The sequence below is a fragment of the Lytechinus pictus genome, chromosome 3, assembly GCF_037042905.1.
Source record: "Lytechinus pictus isolate F3 Inbred chromosome 3, Lp3.0, whole genome shotgun sequence".
NCBI lineage: Eukaryota > Metazoa > Echinodermata > Echinoidea > Temnopleuroida > Toxopneustidae > Lytechinus > Lytechinus pictus.
Window position 1 is genome coordinate 10,258,141 of NC_087247.1, and position 21,616 is coordinate 10,279,756.

Consider the following 21,616-nt stretch of genomic DNA (forward strand, 5'->3'; position numbering starts at 1 on the left):
CCGATGCTATGTCAGTAGGCCTATGCCTGTTTCCCATTATCACCCCTTACATTCTATTATCTCTTTTTAATTTTTCCTTACCCTCTCTCTTACGCATGGCTTACATGTGTTTAAAAAAAACATGGCCGGATGGTATCGGTTGGTCACACTCCCACATAAAAAAAACTCGAAAAATTATACGAGCCAATGGAGACCACTCCATCTTTAAAGGACAAGTCCACCCCAACAAAAACTTGATTAGAATAAAAAGAGAAAAATTCAACAAGCATAACACTGAAAATTTCATCAAAATCGGATGTAAAATAAGAAAGTTATGACTTTTTAAAGTTTCGCTTCATTTCACAAAAGAGTTATTTGCACATCCCGGTCGGTATGCAAATGAGGGAACTGATGACATCACTCACTCACTATTTCTTTTGTATTTTATTATATGAATTATGAAATATTTTGATTTTCTCGTCATTGTCATGTGAAATGAAGTTTTATTCCTCCCCGAATACGTGGAATTCCATTATTTTAACATTTTGTGGTTCAGGCAAGGAGGTCCTAATCGTCAAATTCGTAAAAATTGAAATATTGTGTAATTCAAACAATAAAAAACAAAAGAAATAGTGAGTGAGTGACATCATCGACTCTCTAATTTGGATGTAGCTGGCTCGTTCATATAACTATTTTGTTAAAAATAAGCGAAACTTTGAAATGTCATAACTTTCTTATTTTACATCCGATTTTGATGAAATTTTCAGCATTGTGCTTGTCTGATTTTTCTCTATTGATTCAAATCAACATTTTGTTGGGGTGGACTTGACCTTTAAGCTAACACGACTAACACGACTTGAGTAACTGTGAATTTCCGTATAGTAGATCTTATATTCATGTGATTTATACAGCATATAAATAAACTTGGAAAATGGCGAGATACACCCGTTCGATTACATACCCACCCCAAAACAACAGCATATAAACACATTTCAACAATTGAAATGCCTACACGCCCATGAAACATAACTACCTGTAAGTCTATTTCCAATACACCGCCTAATGGAAGAATAAATCTACATCTCTTAAAGAGTAATCCGTTTTTTGGGGGAAGTTTCATGAATGATCAAAGATAAGCATGTTAACTATGACTTCGAAGCGAGAGGGAACTAAGTAAATTCATGCCGAATGCACGCTTAATGTCTCATACACAATACTTCATGCGCTCATTCGGGAGGCCCGCGAGTCTTACTCATCCGATAAATATGTATATATAAATCAAATAAAGCTCCGAGTCTGATCCGACTTTCAACCTATTAACCCATTTCTATCCCCGATCCCATTCGCAGTTGCTCTGGAAAGCCAATTTTTGTTTGTAATTACTGTTCTCCTTACTGCAGTGTGTTCTTGTTATTTTTTGCCAAGATACGGTGATATTTCACCCAGGCCTTGTTATACCTTGGTATCACCCCCCGGCCTTGATGGATAGGGTGCAAACAGAGCCAATTATTCTAGAGCACCAAGAATCATGCGCTTCACGGATGTGGATGACAGTCATATCAAGCTTTTATACTATGATTGAACACTTATGATTGAAATCCGTTGTGAGTGTCGGGGCAAGATTCTGGAGAATTTTAATATCCCTCTTTATTACTAAGGCTTATTTGCATATACGGATCACCGGCCACACCATACATCGACGCACTGATTGGTGAAACGCCCGACCAATCACACAACATATCAGTGCCCACCTATTGTTCCCGCGTTCGTGCGTACGGTCCTGGGGATTGGTATAAATAGACTACGTTATCAGATAATTTTCGTCACTTGATAAATAGTTGCAGTGGCACTCGAAAGCTCGTGAACTTGTAAGCTAGTGAACACTTTTTGCGAGAGTGATCACAAATTTCCTTGTTGACCATAGTAGATTGCGAGACAAATGAATACCCTCTAGCGATTTCCCTCTTTATTATTTCCTCTTTCTATTTTTATCTGTATTTTCTAAAATTTTACTTTTGACTGGTTTATACAAATGATTTCATTTATTTATTTATTTATTCATTTATTTATTTATTTCTTTCTTTATTTATTTTCATCAATTAATTAATTAATTATTGTTATTTTTTGGGGGGTCTATATCATCTACAAGTATATATTTTTATATTAGCAGGCTGCACACCCTACCAGCTCCGCTTTTTCAACAACTTCTTCCATTCTCGACCTCTTCATATGACAATCTTGACCATAATGTACGTAGAATTTCGCTAAATGTTTTATTGCTTATATATCTGTATATAAAAATGTGTGAAATAAATTGTTACTGTTGGAAATGGAAGTAAACGAAATGAAATGATATATACACTGCCATATGAGTTGATTAAAGAACAAGCATGCATATTTTTCGGGTGCAACTAATATTTTTGCAAAGCTATTATACCATTTTTATTTACATAATTATCTTATCGGTATTTTGCCCCATAGCGGTACCCAACAAAGATTTATGGTCCATTTAACCACATATTAAATAACTGATACTCTTTAATTTCTGAAAGTTTTGGGGTTGATTTAAAACTACAATGTTGGTGTAATGACTTTGAAAATAACTTTATCGTTATAGTTTTCACTCAATAGGGCTTTGTTGTTATCTTAAGCTGATGTGAACCTACTTTACCTATGACTTCAGGCATTTTCTTAACGACTAAAACATTGAAGTCATGTAGATCCTTCAGGATATTTAGCTCCATAATATCCCTGGTGATAATATTAGGGGCGATGCTAGGGTATTTGTAGGGGGGGGGGGAACCGATCTTTAATTCAAATCATAATTGTAACATAGAGTTATATCAGCCAAATCTCTCTATTTTATGCTCTTCTTCCCTTTCTCACCCTCTTCTCTCTCGTTTTCTCAATACTTAAAAAGTCAAAGGGGCGGCCGCCTCCTACCCCCCCCCATGTGACGCCGCCCCCGATGACAATACCATCCTGTCTTCGTGAATGAAATGGCAAAAATAATTGAGTTTATTATTAACAGATATTAACTTAAATCAAGATTGATTAATCCTTTCAGACCGAAAGTTGTAATTACTGTCGTACTACAGGTGTAAGTGGCATTGAATATAATTTTCTTTCGCGACATGATGGTAAATTAAGTGTATAAAGAGAGAAAGGTAGATTGGTAGAGTATGTAGGTTACATACTGTAGTTGTGTGTATGAGGAATTATGTGCGTTTTTTATCGGTGTGTTTGCACGCGTGTGGAGTTGATGGTGATTGTACATGTATAGTCTAGATTAATAGTAATACACCTGTATTAATTGATAAAGGAGGAAATGAGAAGAACGAAAGAGAGTAAGATGAAAGGAATCAATTTAACACTCAACCAACATATTGGCCCGTATGCTCAAAAGCTGCGTTACTGCTTTGGCGTAAAGTATATTTAAGAAAGTATCTTTGGAGATAAACCTGACCTATAATTGTCTCGCAAAATTTATAATACAATCATTCTACAGTTTGAAATTTTAGAAATATAGGTGGGCTTTGAGAGTGCGGTCCATTATGTTTATTCTTTTATGACTTTAATTATAGTCACGATTTCGAGTATAGTCTTCGAGGAGAAGGGAAAGATATCAGATGAATATTATTGTAAGACGTGAATAAAATGAAAATTATGAAAAATCATAACGAACATAGTTGATGAAATTGTTAATCAGAAATTCACGAATATTGCAATTATATTCATTTCTGTTATTGATATTTCTTTTTTTCTAATTTCCAGAGAATCGTTCAGTCGGCTGAGGAAGGTTTTCTGAATCATGATTACGACAATGCAACAGAGGTAAGGATTATTTACCGAAGTAAAAAAAAAATGTATGATAATATTTCAGGGGTGTGAAAGTCCTGCGTGAGAGTTCAGCCTCTCAGCTGATTAGCTGCAGTTTTATCTCAGTTCAGCGAAATCTAAATTCACACCTTCGCAATGATTTGAGGTGGGTTACCCATTCACAACCTTTCTCGAACGATAATGGTGGTCCAAACAAAATGATGTCTTCTTAACAGCGTTACGTTATACCGCAAATCGTTTCCGTGAGACTGCTCATCTTGAAGTCGACACGTTCCCTCCATTTCAACCGGAAACAGCAAGTTCGACAGAGGTTTTCTATTTCAGAGATGTCTAAATGTAGCTCCCTGGATGGCACTCTAAAAGTGCCAGTCTTGTGTCTCCTCCCACACTTTACTATACGTAATATAATCCGCTGCTATATCCTGCTATACATGCCCTTTGGAAATGTTATTTGCAAATAATTATGAAAGCAAATATGCATAAAGATCAAATGGAGTACATGGAATAATGAAATATATTATGATCAATCCTACTGTATTCCAGTCTCTGATTTATGTGGAGCATGCTATTTAGATTTTTTTTTAGAATGTGAGGAAACAAAAAGAGGCCATTCAGCCTTCTTGTATATCTGCTTCTTTTCTATCTTCACCAGTTTCTTCTTCTTCTTCTTCGTCTTCTTCTTTTTCATCATCATCCTCATCTTGTTCATCTTCTTCATCATCATCATCACCATCTTCTTCTTCTTCTTCTTCCTCCTCTTCTTTTTCATATTCTTCTTCTTCATATTCTTCCTATTCTCGATTTCCTCCTTCCATTTCTCTGTCGTCATCTTATTCTTTGGTCTCCTTCTTCGATTCCATCTCTGCATGGTTCGTAAACGTGTCTTACATTAGAAGTGTAGCAAGAAATATGTTGAAAATTGTCTTCATAAATAGACAGGTAGTATATCTTCTGCCAACGTAAATATTATTTATTGCTCCCTGTCTCACTCGTATTCAATCTTTCTCACTGATTATTTTCCTGCATTTATGTTACTCTAAATAATTTTCTATATTGGTACGTGTTACTTGTTTTGTTTTGTAATCCATGTATTGACCTGCCACCTGTTTGGAACGGAAACAGTGGACCTGGCGGGTGTTTCACAAAACTATTCGTAAGTTAAGAGAGACTTTAAGAACGACTGATGATCCTTTCTTATGGTTAATGATATTCACCATTAATTTCATTGGGGATTATTTAGCGCGTAAGAAAGGTTCACCAGTCGTTCTTAAAGTCGACTTAAATTACAAACAGCTTTATGAAACGGCCCCAGGTCTCTTTATGTATATATTATTGTTTTTGAACTTGAATAAAGTCATAACGAAACAACAACTAACTATCGCAACGATTTTTTTTCACTTGTCATTTGGGTAATATCCATTTTTTGGAGGTTTGTAAAATCAAGATATGCGAACGAGACTTTGTACAATACAAGCATTCACTCTGATAATCTTTAGTGAAATAGACCAATTATCAAACAAAATAATTAACAAAGCAAAAAGGGGAGCCTTTGCGTTTTTTTAGGTAAACAAACGTTAAAAACATATTTTTTCAGTAGAAATGTAAAAAATAAAACAGCCTTGCTAATAATAAAGTGATAAGTGATATAAGTTTATTCAAACCAATCAAGTGATATGATACAAATATTTAGTACAAAGGTTTGCAAAGAGAATATAACATGAAAGGTTTGGGACCCCATAGAAGCAGAGTTTGTGAAAGGGGCCCCTTGATAAAATTAATATAAGAACATAAAAAAAAACAAAGGAAGATATAATTTAAGACATTCAAAATCATCCAGTATTTTACTGTTTTACGTATCAAGTATAATTTAAGACATTCAAAATTATCCAGTATTTTACTGTTTTACGTATCAAGTACATTTGGTCAACGCATTTTATAAGGAACTATGAGTCAATTCGGTTTTTGCCGGAGTTTTCTCGGGTAGGGGGTTTTATGCAACAGGCTGCTGAACTCAGGTTTTTTTTTACACAGCAGGGGTATAATATAATATTTTTTTGTTAATTGTAACTTAGTGAGTAGGCATAAAAAGCTTGACCCCACTAGTATTCTTTTTCATTGTACAAACCTTTTTAATTTACGAATTGAATTTCATTGATCAAAGATATACTTTAATTAACTATTTATTGCAGGGAACCCCTACTAACAAGCTTTGCTTTCCAGTGGGTTCCCTTTTTTCATTTCTGTATATTATATTTTTTGTGTTTTGCTATACATTGTAACTTTTGTTAAATTTTGGAATGAAAAAGAATAAATGCAATCAATCAATCAATAAGATTCATACCATAGAAATCGCTCGAAGGCCCTTTATCGCAGATCAAAGTTAGAAGTTAAGTTTATCATTTATTATTGCTTTTCAGATATCTAGATAATTTTCACGTAGGCATAAATTTATTCTGTGTCATATAAGTCCCTTATCTAGACTCGAATCCAATAATTGGAAATACCGCTTTCTATACATTGCATGAATTATTCATTAGGGTTTATTACCTTGATTGGAAAAACTAAGCCGTTGAATTAGCCCTGCATAATTAAATTTACGTCGTTCCACAATCTTGTGCAGATATTCCTTTCAAGATGTTACATCGGTCGAAAAATGTTTTATATCGTTGACGCACTGGTTATGCCCATATTACTGTTCATTTTGATACTTTAAATGGAACCACCCCCCATTGTTTTGATAAAAGCAGAAAATGGGATAAGACCGGTTAATATAATTTGGCTGATTCATAAAAGTACGGTTGGCATAAGAAAGGGCTTATTCTAATTTATGAACATTGACAACGTGATCAACATGTAGATAACTTCATTATTATATTCAAAGGATTACCCCCCCAAATGATAATATATATATATTTATATATATATATATTGACTCTCATTAAGGACGAGAATACGGTAGGCATCCTACTTTACTGCCACAATTGTCTGTATTTACAGACTGCTTCTGACGAAGTCTTAATAAAGACGAAAGCTAAAGCTAAGAATGGTTTCCTGCGTCATCTTTTGAGTTGACCTCTTCTCGTTATATATACATATTTATATATAACAGAGACAAAGAGTACATCTTTGAGTGGTAATGCATTCAGTTCCAACAGAAGTTTATTTCCAAAGTATTATCCATATTTTCGACGCAAACCTCGCGACTTTGTCAGGGATACAAAACTCAGAGTGACAAGATATTGAAATGATAGATGCATTCATAATCAAGTGATTATGACATAATTATTTCTTTACTTACGCAATAATATTTACAGCCTGCGCCTTAAGTATGTTTATTATTATTATGATTTTTAACGTGAGCGTTTCTATGACTACCATAATCATGGATGCATCTATCATTTCAATATCTAGGATAATACTTGGAAATAAACTATTGTTGGAACTGAATGCATTACCACTCAAAGATCTGTATCCAACACGCGGAATATATATATATATATATATATGACTTAAATGATTTTATGTTATAATACATGAAAATGTCTATTGAGATTAAAACTCGTATGATAATACTTCACATATTAACCCGTATTTAGATATTTTTCAGTGTTTCACATGTATTTTCTCATTTTTAAAAGACATTAATGTTAATCATATAATGTATCTATTTTCTACAGTTCACATACTACAATGCGATCCTTGTTAATACGAATACTACAGTGGATCCGGATTTGGAGAAAGATATCCGGAAAGAACTGGACGTTACACCGGATAGCCACTTTGACAACATACCAATCAACACTACTATTGCAACTATTCAAGTGCCAACTAATGTATACAATCAAGGTAAATGTCAGGTTCCTAATTGCTTCATCACTGAGTATGTCTAGAGTATTCTTAAAATAGAAAACAATGCCATTAACAGCAACAACAACAACAACAACAACCATTAACGACAACAATTTATTTGAATGGTTAGCATGTAAATGACGGCCCGGTTATCATTTTCCTTATTAGACAAATGTCTCTTGTTCATTGTGATGAACTTGGGGAACTCATTATGCAAACCCGATTATAGCCTTAGGTCACATTTTAAAAGGAAAGCATAGCCTAGCCCTTTCTGGGAAAATTCATTTATTGATCCCAAATTTGTAGAAGAGGTAGAACTAATCGTCAGCTTTGAATCCAAGTCGCATTGTTTGGGGTCATCGTAAAAATTGTTAATGACTCGACGAAGCTGATGTCCACTCTAGATCCTGGCAGAATATCTGAAATCAGGGGAGAATTTCATGAAAGGAATATTCGGACGTTTTATGAACAAGTCCTGTTTTATCCGACAGTTACCATAGTAACTGTGCTTCTCAGCCAATCAAATTCAAGGAAAGTTGTCAGATCTGACAACTTGGAATTCAAATCCCCCAAATTAATCTACTTGGAGGCAAATTTATTTCAATAACACACTCCTCGGAACTGCTACGACCAAATTTTTAGGCTCTATATAAAAGAGGCTTGCGTTAAATGTTCAATTCTTCAATTAACCTAGCTGAAATCGTCACTCATTAAGTATCACCTTGTGATTTTAGAACTTTGCTTCATTCAGAGGAATTCCCATTCTCTGTAGCTAATGGAGGAAACATTTTTTATTAATCGTAGGTATTGAATTGCTGAATAGTATTGAAGCGACGGTCCTCTTAGACGAAACCTATCACGAGAATTACCAGAATGACCCGACTTTGACTTGGCAGTACTTTGGAAGCAGGACAGGATATTTCAGAGTCTACCCAGGTAAGTCCTATAACATTATGCAAATTTAATTTCTCTATAATCATTACAGTACAATTACAATATATCCACGATGTCTTATTCTGCAATACAATAAATATCTGTGAAAACTGTAATTCAATATAAAAAAAAAGTGCACATCTAGTTACCAATAATGCACATAGCATTTCAATTTATTTGAAAGCAGGGTCAAAGAGCAATGTACAGATTCAATGCCTTGCTCACGGACATAGGTACCGCGACCGGGGATCGAACCCCGAACTTTACATGTATAGCCAGGCGCCTTAGACCACTCGGCCACGGCAATTCCACTATTGATTACCTCCCCGATATGCAATGATAAGTCCATTTTCCTTGTCTTTCTTTTATCTTATTGCCACAGTCGGCATTTGATATTCACTACATTATCCAACTTTTTTTCCTTGATCTTACGCTCTCGCGGTTTCGTGATTATAAATCTCCGGGGTCCAAAAATCTATATGATAGATAGATAAATGGAATTTATTAAAATTCTCCACATATTGCAGTTAACAAATTGAATTGCATGTGAATTACAAAGCTAAAAATACAAGTATACATTTCATTGAATACATTTTACAATACAATACTCAGGGTTTGCAAGTAGATAAAATACAGTATACTGTATAAGTATCGAAGAAAGTGAAATACTTTTCTCGTTGATCGCGTATACAACAACACAACCAACAGCGGTATGAGATTCATTTCCTTCTCACCAGGAATAGAGATGAATGAAATAAAGAATTTAATGGTAATAACTTTTCATTTTCACTGTTTGGGGCCTTTGATTTATTGGTCCATAATGATGAACCATTAACTATTCTCCAGAGGATATGGTCCATTTATCATTCTACTGACGTCGTAGTAATAGATGAGAACAATCAATCACAAGTATCGATGTTTAATTTATTCTATCTTCTTTAAGTTATTTTCAAAATGCATATCCGTTTCAGTTTAAGATGAGAAGTATCACTATAATGGATCAACGGTCAGTAATGGTAGATCGCACGGTCAAAAGTATGACCTAAGATGTTTGAGTTTGGGAGTATGCATAGCTGTAAAGTAAACTAGATAGAATACCAAAAATGGCAATGTTTGGCAGTTTTCTGTAAAAGTTCATTCATGAAAATACATGATTTTTTAATCTAATACCTTACCCAATATATGGGCATGTTTCCGTTTCCTTTACATAAAAAATAAACTATTTTTTAACTGAAAATTTTAACTGAAATTACAATGTACTGCCCGAAAAATCCCTACAAGATATTTCTTACGTTGTTATGATTTAAATAAAACTTTACCACATATTCTTCAATTTCAATTTTCCTCTCGTTAGTAAGAAATTGTGTGGTTTAGAATATTCTAGATGACAAATTTCGCAAACAAGACTATATAATTTGATTGAATTCATGCCACCCACATAATTGTCCTGTCTTGTACTGTCTTTTCATGCATTGTTAATGAAATTGAGATCTATCACAGATCACTTCGTTTCCTCGTCAATATTCTACCATTCTTTTAAATTAGAAGGTGAAGTGAGGAGGGCCCCTGTTTTAGATGATTTAATTTTCCCCTTGAAGTGGGAACGCATTGAAAATTCAGCTGTTAGCGTGGTCATGTACTTTTGACATGTTGTACATCCACATTGTTCATTTATTTCTCTTTCTCCCCCTCCCCCTCTCTCTCTCTCTTTCACTTTCTCCTCTTCTTTTCTTTCTCTATCTGTGTATATCTCTTTTCCTCTCTTTCCCCAAAATATTATGTGACACTGAAGTGTAGCGGTCAGTGAATAATTTTTTTATCGCCATTAGAATTCAAAGTTTGCATTTTCAGCCGTTAAAATTGAATTTTTGAGGTAGGGCTCTCTCTCGATCATGTTTTAATATTCATTCGAAATTGCCCTTTTAGCACTTTCTTTTGTAATTGGATATTGGAAAGTAACAAAAAGAGATCATATCCAGAAACTATCAGCCCATTTCATGCGAGAAAAGGGGGTTTATATAAACAAGATAGGACATCCGATCAAAATAGATTTTGATGTAAAATGGGTACTTTATAAATGTTGTACCCTCCATCATTGCCGTTTTATGACACATACACTGACGTAATTTACTAATGACTTTGCTAAGTGACATAAACTTTTAGGAGACTTACCGAAACTAAAGATAGACTTTAACTAAATTTGAAGCAACGGTGTGTTATTTGAATAATTGTACTTTCTATTATTGTAGTTCTCTTGATATTCAGCCCCTACCCACAAGAATAAGGTCCTGACTCATCACTTTGCACAAAATGATTGTAAATGAGTTTGACGTTAATGTTGCCGAATAAGTTCAAGTCAAATGACTCTATCGTTACCATCAAAGATGATATGCTCCGTCATATTTTTATAGAATATTTTTATTGTGTACCATTTAGGAGTAGCAAAGCTCGATCACAATTTAACCATTCTTACTTATACTCCAGACAATATGCTCCAGACAATCCACCACATCCTTACTCGTTATTAATCTTTAAATGAATGTCCTTTAAACCATGTTTTTGGATGTCTTTTTTTTTTTCTTGCTCGTCTTGGATGCTCACTATATCTCACTACCTTACACATCGCCTCTTCACATTGACCGACCGAATCTCCAAATAGATATAAATACATCAAAGTATTGACCAAGATTTGCGGGAGAGCGATATTCAATCACATCCCAAGCGAATCTCGCTCTCTCGATATGACATACGATATGTGAAAGATGTAATGGCGGGAAAGTGTTTTTATCAATTATTCATCTTAAGCATAACTAAAATGTTTTCGAGTTTATTATAGAAAATTTGATTTTACATTCATGGATATTAAAAGGAAATTCATGGCATTTCAAATTTGTGATCTCTTGAGGTTATAGTGTAATTCACCTCAGGCATTTAATATCAATCAATTATTGCGGGTTTTCAGTCATCGTGGTAATATCACGAGCCTAACCATAATCATGATCATGCATAATCGAGCAACTCTCTGAAGATATTATTTTAGTTCACATGGAGTAGAATTCGTCAGTTCATGGAATCCCCCGCCCCCCCCATTAATGTCATTCAACCTAGTGTAAGACTAACGACCCAAGACTATGATAGCAAATTTGGTGTCAAACTGGAAAAACAAAATTATTCTTGAGTATGTTCCATAATTATTATTATTATTATTTTTTTTTTTTTTGGGGGGGGGTCAGTTTTCCGTTCATCTCGCGCACTTTAATTAGTCTGGAATTCGGGGATACGAATTACACACGAGATGGGCTCACATGGAATTCCTCCCACGAGAGATCTGTAATAGCAAGTGTGTCGAACATTTAAGATTAAGCTAAGAACTTACCTCTATAACTACTTTTATCAATGATTTCTGTGTTCCTTTGTTATTTTTGTTTGCTCCCGTCTTCACTTGTGGGCCTTCAGCATCTCTAACGAGATGGATATGGCGCCTAATAAGTTGCATTTATTATCATTATTTGATATTATTCATCATAAGCAACATTATTTCATGTAATTTGCCCAAGAGATGGACTTGGGACGTTCATATACATGTACTGAACTTTCAAGTTACACACGGATAATGAGTTTAATATTTGAATTCACATGTAATATTCATCCCTGTATGACGACATTACACCTTCTATAATATATAATAGATTGAAATAGATTGCGATCAGGGTGCAATCCAAAGTTGGATTAAAGTTCTCAGTCTAAAAGATTTAGAATTCAATCTTATTCGATTGAAACTGTCGATCAGATTTTGGATTGATTCCTGACTGGCCACAATCTATTAGACTGACTTTCAATCTACGGATTTTACAGGTATACAAGTTAAGTTCAGTCCGCCAAGAATTAAAGATATCGATCGTAATTTTGCGGACATCAATCATGAAATGACCGCATCTCTTGACACTGGCAATGTATGAAGTAACAAAATACTCCATGAACTCTCTTAAATATATTTCGTTTTATTTCCATTTCTTTCTATTTATTTCTACTAGGGTATAGATGGATCCCTCCTATAGAGGATCTCGATCTGTACGATTGCAGAGTACGTGGCTGGTAAGAACATTTTTTTAATAAAAATTCTTATTTTTCTATTTTTTATTATATTATTTTATCTTATTTTATTATTTCTATTTATTTATTTACTTATTTATTTATGTATTTATTTATTCATTCTTTTATTTATTTTGATGGGGGTTGGGTGAGATTGTCATAAATGCTGTATTTTGATGAGGATTCATGTATGTATAAATAGAAATACACACGCACCACTTCCAAAAACACACTTACACCTATACACCCATTGCCCCCCCACACTTTTTTTTTCAACATGTTTTTATTAAGGATTTTATTCAAATAATTTGCATAAACTCAAGGTAAATAATTGCAGCAAAATGTTCACATCTTCGTTTTATATCAACAAGAATCTACAAAAATATTTACCCCAAAAACTGAAGCAAATAACGATGGGATGAAATGCCTAAAACAATATCATATTATACTAAGAAAACCAAACTGATCCCAACCTGACCCTCTTCACCCTCTAATAAACTCATCCCCACACCTGACTTCACTTTATTGTCAACAATACACTATACTTACGGACCTTACGGTAACTATATATTCCATACTTAGTTACATAATGACTCACTATTACCTTATATGAATAATTTGTTATTATTAATCGACTGTAAATACTTATCTCCGTTATATACTGCTTTGTATTGTATTTATCATTGTTATAAGTAGGCCTACATTTTGTATTATATATATATTGGTTTAGATCCTGATGAAGGGCATATGCCCGAAAGCTTGAAGACTGGTATTGACCTTGCTACGGCCCTCTCCATACTCTTGATCTCAAATATATAGATATAAACCAAACATATATGAAAATTGATATTCATGAATGATTTGCAGAAAAAAAATCAACATATTATCATCGCAACCCTAATTCCAATTTACATCAAACTCCCACGTACAATGAAAAAAAAAATCCGTACATTTACATAAATTATACACATATACACACACACACTCGTTTCCCTTTCTGTGATGTGGCAAAATGGTAGAGATTTATATTCCAAGACTGCAAACGAGACCTAGCTTTTACCAATGATTTTCATTTTTTTTTTCGTAATATTTGTGTTAAGTGCGTTTTTTTATAGAAGAGGAGGGAGGGGAGGGAGAATACCCCTTCTCGTGATTGATACTCCTTCATACATGATTAGAATAAGGTGGTGGAGTGTGCACTTCACAACGTTAGTTGTCTCCCGGGAGAGATATGATCTGATTAGCCATGTATCCTCTGATGCAAATTTTAGTAGGTCAGGGATGAATTAGAAGCAAACCCACTTTGATATTTACCGGTCTGACTTTTAATGTATACAATTTATTTCACTCAAAACTATATTCAGGTCGAATCTGAAAATATTCTGGCCTATTTAAAAAAAATTTAATAGTCTATTAATTCTCCCTTCCCATTACCCTATTTGTAATTAATGGCACGATATATTTTTTCCAATTTACTCATAACGCGAGCGTGATGCCGGTAGCAATGCTAATATTTTATATTTTATGAAAAATGTTGCTGATGTTATCAGGGAATGTTTCATAAAACTGTTTGTAAAGTTATGCATGAATTTACGAACGAATTGGACATGTCCTTCGGTGAAACCAAACACTCAAAATTATTGTTTGTTTCAAGAAAATGAGATGGCATTATCAAGTTTAGACAAATGATGAATTTTACATCTGAAAGCTTGCTATCGACAAAACTTTACTCTTCGTATATCATATTAAAACTTTGAGTTGTAAGGAATTAAACAAGATTAAGACTGAATTTGATTTACTAGTAGCACCCAAGAACGTGTTCCAATCGATCGTAAAGTCAGGCGTCATTTTACAAACATGTTTCCGTTACGATACAGCGCCAAGGTAACCTTGGCCAAATTATTATGTGAGAATCGAATTATTTTTCTTTCTGATAATACAGAGAGTCTTATTATGTGAAGGGATATAACATAAAGAGCATGAATATTTTGTTGTTGGTACTATAAGCTCTCTCTATATTTTTTGGTTGAAATGAAATTCAACCCTGACTCCAGGGGGCCGTTTCATAAAGCTGTTCGTAAGTTAAGAGCGACTTTAAGAACGACTGGTGATCCTTTCTTGTTGTAAATGGTAGATTCATTGGCTATGGTTTAGCGCGTAAGAAAAGATCACCAGTCGTTCTTAAAGTCGCCCTTAACTTACAAACAGATTTATGAAAGAAGCCCCCCTGCATGGAGTCAGGGTTGACTTTCATTTCAACCAAAATATATAGATATATAATTTTTAAGTAAAGTTGAATAATTGCTCTTTTTAATAGTACATTGATGATGTGAATGTGTATATTTCATATAAGGGTGCATGAACACAATGAAGGAATGTGTCTAATTATAAATCATAAATGACAGCACAGATAAAGAAAAAAAAAATCGCAATTTTTTCGACGACATTTCATGGGATTCATTATTGCGAAGAGGCTCGCACGTGAGATCACAAAATGAGAATTTTCGGAAATCAATGACATTTTCATTCTATGATGGATTTGATCCAAGTTTCCCTTAATAGATTTCTCTTATGTTTGATTCTCATCAAATCGACTCACCGTCAAGGTAAACTTCCCTTTAAAAAAGAAAGAAAGAAAAAGAACTACGCACCTCATTGGCGATGATACTCAGCCATGGATTCGGAAGACTGTGATATCTTGCCTATGCATGTTAAAAAAGAAGCTTCTTTACTTCTCGGTAATCACAATAGTGATTGATAGGGACAAGGACAAAGTTAATGGGTGATTTCTTCAATGTTTCCATGATTCCTACAAATAGGGAGAAATAAGGATTAAAGGAATCTTATGTTTACGCATCAGTAATTATACTTGACAGGTAACACATAGTTTTTTTTCAGTTTGCTTTAGTACGAACACCGTAGAGCACTATAATTTTGAAGATTACAAATAAAAGAAAAACATTATTTCTATCAAAGTTATGTCTATATTCATAAGGGTGAAATTACCAAACCATTGTAATGTATATATATATATTTTTTCAATCATTATTTGTTATATACTTACTTTGCTGTTTTTATTTTTTGTTAAACACGCACATAACCGTGACAAATGTCATATACAACAATTCATTTCAGACTGTCAAAATTCAATAAATTGACCTACCATCTCTGTCTCTAATTTGATAAATGACTAATTCCTGATTTGACCCAATCTGCATTTTTTCTTAAAGTATTAATTTGATAACCTCGTTTTTTCCTATTCATATTACGATTAAGGCTAATTTATATAGAAGTATTGTAATTACATGTTTTAATTTATTGCTATTTTGTGTTATTCCATGTAGACACCAGCCAATTTGGAAAACCTCTCGACAGAATTTCTAATTCTTTTAGGTGATCCCAGGCATTGGCTGGTGCTCAATTTTACATTTCTTTTGTAATGTTTCTATTGCTGTCATGTTTTCTTGCCTGGAAATGAAAAAAAAAAAATTGTCTTTATTGATTACGCTTCCCTTTATATTTCCCTTGTTTTCACCGCTTTCTCTCTCTTACACACACTCTCTCTCTTTCTCCCGTCTCTTTCTTTCTCTATCTCTCTCTTTTTATCTCTCGATGTCTTACTATTGCTAGGTATGTTGAAGGGGCGACCTCTCCCAAGGACGTGGTCATCCTAGTTGACATGAGCGGTAGCATGACCGGACTCTACGTCGAGATCGCCAAATACGCCATCAAAAAGATCCTCGACACCTTTGGCGACAACGATTTCGTCAACGTCATCAGTGTAAGTTTCACTTTGTCTCTCGTCACTCTTCTAACTGAAGATAATTGCCATGGTGATGGCGATGGTTCCAGAGATTCATATGGTAGCATTAACGATTCTATCGGAATTATTGGGCAGAGGGCATGCATCTCCTTCCATAAGAAGACATTCATTAAAACCTGATCTGGCTCCCGTCTTGCAAAAAGTTACGATTGATCCGATCAATCTCAAATATGAAAATCCATCAATGTCATAAATTTTTCTCTATGAAATTTGCTCAATGTCCTTTGGAAACAAAGAGAATCATACGTAATTGTCAAGAAAACGTTGGATGTATGCATATACATTATTTCTAGAAAATATTTTGAACAAACACGTATTTTAGATGTTGACGTTGCTGGCTTTCCATAGTTGCGATTGATTGGATCAATCGAAACTCTTTGTAAGACGGGTCCCAGTTCTAAGAAGTGAAATTATTCTCTTGTAGTTCGGCAAAATGCTAGGAATACTCAAATCGGAATTCTGCCTTGCTGGAATGGATTGTGATCGAGTAAAGTCAAAATCGGCTTCAATTCGAAGCTGTTTCTGACGTCATTACCATTTGGAATTGAATTTGCTTTCTTTCCTACAGGGAATAGACTGAAATTTCAATTTCAGTATTCATCCCACTATTCAGAAATTTGATCGTTGAGAGTTAATAGGTTGGAATTTCACATGAAACTGTATACAGTTTCTTTGATAATCGGATCGCGAAGGATCGTGTAGTATTTGCCGGGCCTTTAGTGCAGTAGGTTCCGGGGGAGCATTGTGTCTTTTCAAAGAAGCTCATATGGAGATCATGATTAGCATTTCACATCAAGTTTACACATTTTAACTTTAACATTTTAACTTTATTAATATATCACTGAACATTTTGAGCCGTGATAGGATTGCGTGGGTGCGTCGTGGTCTAGTGGTTCTGACTCTCGCCTTTCAAACAGAGGGTCGTGGGTTCAAATCCTAGCCATGGCGTGTTTTCCTTCAGCAAGAAATGTATCCATACTGTGCTGCATGCACTCGACATAGGTGAGGTAAATGGGTACCGGCAGGAAGTAATTCCTCAAAAAGCTGTGCGCACCAGAATCGGTAGACTATAGCTTAGCCGGGGTAATATAGGAGCGCCTTGAGCACCTAGCAAGGTGGATACGTGCGCTATACAAATCCTATATTATTATTATTATTATTATAATGGTTTAGAATGTACTTTTTTTAACGAGAAAACGTAACACCATTTCTCTTATTTTACAAACAGTTTAACGAAACTACCAAGTTCATACAGCCATGTTTCAACGATACCCTCGTGCAAGCTACCTCAGATAACAAAAATGTAAGTATAATTTGTTTTTAATTCAAACTGAAACCAATTGTAACAGTGCTTTGTGTCATATTCTGTTTATGTGGGAACAATAATTCAGACCTAACACGAAATATTTTGTCTTCGAAATAACCAATGTACGGCCAGGTATACTGCCAGGTAGCGAAATTGGGCAATATTTTGGAGTATACTGAATTTCAGACATGACAGATTGGTCAGACAAATATTTAAGCTAGCCCCCCCCCCCTCAAAAACAAAATCAATCGAATACAAAACAAGCATTGCCTCCAATTGAAAAACCAATATCATTCTATTATTGATATGTCGAAATGGTTTGACCTGACAAGCAAGATGAAATTTTTGATGATTTTGTCGAAATATATTCTAGTACACTGACTATACAAAAAGAAAAAAAGGGGTTCAAGACCCCACCCCCACTGGTACAACAGTGCATATGCTAGCGGTTGCGGATAATGTCATACGTGTCTTGTAAAAGGGGAGAGAGACACACCACAAAACGAAGAAAGACTCACGGATAACTAGGCTGTCGACATCAATTCTGATTCATTACGACAGCAGAAGAGACGAAAAAAAAAACCGAAACCAGGGTACACTCCTCGAGTTGAATATCCGAAACAAACCTACGATATATTGGAATTCTAAATCAAACTATAAGAAATATACCCTCGCAGGATAACAATTTGTAGGAAACAGCCGTCTGAGAGAGGACCTCGTTCGTCTTCATTTGCGAGCAGGATTTGGGTAGAGAGTTTTATGATCGTGCATCGCAGCCCATTTCCCTTTCTTGAAAGGGATGTGTTTTCAAAATTTGATTAAGGTCCTTGAACTTTTTCAATAATGGAAGCTCTCTGTGTTTATGTATTCATGAGATTTTTATATGAAGCTGTTATCATCTATTTGCGAAAGGACGTAATGTATTGCGCAGATGGGGTGGAACTTGAAATTATATTCTTCCTTAATTACTTTGCCAGACACAAATTAATGAAACACAAAATTTAAAGTCTCTGAACTTATTATTAAAAAAAATTGAAGCTGTCTGTTTGTATTCATAAAATTGTTATATATATCTGTTATTTCTCATTTTACCATTGTTTTACCGGTTTGCTTTTACTCTAATTAGCTTCATTTTAATTTACTTATCCAGTCAGACAGCCTCTCCAACTCCCATCCAGGTCATATTTTCTTTGTCGTGCAGCATTGTCGTTGTTCTTCTCATTGACTTGTTTGCAACTTTGTATTTGAAATTTGGCACAGGATGTGATCTAAATGTATTGCGGATATGGAATGACATTTTAAATGCTATTTTGCGAACTACTATAGAATTCCAGAGAGAAATAACATCGACAGAAAAATAAAGTCGAAAATGCTCATACTTGCTTTCAAATTAAATGATTCTTGTCCCCCAAGTTGAGCGTCCGCTGTATGCGTATATCCGTAATATGATCCAATGATGACGAGAATATCAATATTTCATTTTGAATGGATTCATACATATTTTCGCTCTGTAATAAAGATAAATGTATTGGATTCACTCAAGGTAATCCCTCCACAAATGCATCAACGACGGAGAGAATGAAATACAGAGATAGAGAGAGGGAGAGGGCGAGGGGGATGAGAAAGGGAGGGAGAGGTGAGGGTTTAGGCGAAGATATAGACAGAAAAGGAAAACATATAGGTCTATTATTCAACAGTTCAACCGTTTTTTATGCAACTGATGATGCAACTCGATTCTCGCTTTTAAACCTCATTCTGAAAAGCCATTCCTCCTTTCTTTGTATAAAACATGAAGGAGGATATAGATTTCAAACATTAACCAGTATCTTGTTCTTTTTTTTTCTTCGTTATTTCTTCCTACAGTTGATTAAAGATGCACTGACTAGATCAGTCCCCAAACTAGAGCCGTATGGTATGGCGGACCTATCAAAAGCTGTGAGACACGCTTTTAATTTACTTAGTGATGTAAGTAGCATTCATGTGAAGACATGGAGAAATTGAATGGATGATCGAGTGGATGAATTAATGAATGGATGATGAATGATCATAGGTATGCTTAAATCAGACAAAATATATGACGTTCCAAGGCTATCAGAGGTAAATAATGTTCTTAATAATCCGGTTTTTTTTCTTCGGGAAGTCATCAAAATATAAGAAATTGTTATATGTTCTCTTTAAAAATATTCCTAGTGAATTATGTTGTTTTAGCTATTTTATGCAATGGATCAGAGGGGTCGTCCCTAACCTTAATCTATACATTGATATTACCTAGACTACATTACATCTCACCAATATGAAATTTTAATAGGTATACTTGTTACAACTTCAAAAAATTTGTCGATTTTGTTTAAACTATCAGTTTTACCTATCTAATTGCCTAGTATATCTCTTTTATTTTATATCGACTCTCCATTCAGACTGGAGTCCTCTTTTGGTGTTAGCTAGTGTCAAAATCATTAGGGGTTCATATTGAGTGCACATTCTGCTTTTGAGTCCAAATGCAATAATGTGTTTAGCTGTTGTGTGATTGCTCACCACGGCTTTATGGAAACTATTTTGGTACTCATTTTCATCACGTGACTGTAATACATCACGTGACTACAAAGATGCATCTAATTTAATTGCAATACGATATCAGAGTGCGCAATAATGAAAATAATGAAAATACATAAATATACAAAGCCTGGAAATGATTTCAGTGTTTCACGGGCGAGACGGAACTTTGGATGCATTTTTTAACATAGTCAATGGATTAGTATAACTTTTGTTTTCGTTGTGAGAAAAAAAAAATGATATAAAGTGAGCCATTTTAGTATTCCCCGTGATGAAATTGAGACAAAGTGGAACGGATTTGATGGGATAAACTGTCAAATGCAATTGTTATGCTCACAAATACTACTTAGGATTTTCATTATGTACTTGATTGGATGTGAACTGTCTTTTGGAAGAGGGAGAAATTACGGAAATTGTGAGGTGACTGAGATGAAAGTGTCATTACCAGAAGATAAAGAGAAAGAGAGAGAGATGGGGGGGGGGAGCTACGTGATTTTATCATGTATATTTTCAAATTTTATATGATATTTTATATCTTATTGTTCAAGCATGAAAATGGCCTTCAAAATATGGATTTCAATTCATAAGCACCCCAACACGCACCCTCACACCATTACGCACACTCACATCCTCTCACCCTCACACACACCACACACACACACACACACACACACACACCCCCACACACACACACACATTTACCAAAAACTCAAGATAAAAACTGTTCAAACATTTTAAATACTTTAAAATTAATGATGAAAGGCGAAGCAGAGTTAGAAAAAATGATTTGTGGGTGTTTTAATAGAATACTTCCAGGTGTATTAATCCCCTTCACTTATGTGGGAGTGGGTGTGTGTTTAAGAATGGGAGAGAGAGAGTCTAAAAGAGTGGTGGGTGAGGACGCGATCGATCTATATTGCAATTAGTGTTAAATAGACCAATATTGTCAATTCGATATTGATTATGTTGTCAGACATCGTGCACCACGTGACTATCCCTGCACGCCCCTCTCTCTCTCTATTAAGTTCAACAGCACCAACCGTGGTTCTGGATGCAACCAAGCTATCATGATCATCTCCGACATGCTCACAGAAACAGCGGAAGACGTCTTCGGGGAACTCAACCCAAATCAAACGGTAATGACATTTCTTATACTTAGTTTCGTCTTCAACTTTTGACTTTTCAATTTCACGCCGGGATGATGTAGATGATGGTGATGGTGGTGGTGGTGGTGGTGGTGA

The 21,616-nt window shown here is 34.8% G+C and overlaps 1 protein-coding gene across 1 annotated transcript in view; it reads left to right on the forward strand.

Annotated features, from left to right (window-relative positions):
* The window catches only part of LOC129255922 (voltage-dependent calcium channel subunit alpha-2/delta-4-like), a 53,244-nt gene that overhangs the window by 12,677 nt on the left and 18,951 nt on the right, over window positions 1-21,616 (forward strand). The window contains exons 3-10 of the mRNA XM_064097937.1: window positions 3,754-3,813; window positions 7,497-7,665; window positions 8,473-8,604; window positions 12,636-12,696; window positions 16,324-16,474; window positions 17,745-17,819; window positions 19,686-19,787; window positions 21,401-21,511. Of these exons, the coding sequence (XP_063954007.1) occupies window positions 3,754-3,813; window positions 7,497-7,665; window positions 8,473-8,604; window positions 12,636-12,696; window positions 16,324-16,474; window positions 17,745-17,819; window positions 19,686-19,787; window positions 21,401-21,511 (861 nt within the window). The remainder of the gene's footprint in view (window positions 1-3,753; window positions 3,814-7,496; window positions 7,666-8,472; window positions 8,605-12,635; window positions 12,697-16,323; window positions 16,475-17,744; window positions 17,820-19,685; window positions 19,788-21,400; window positions 21,512-21,616) is intronic.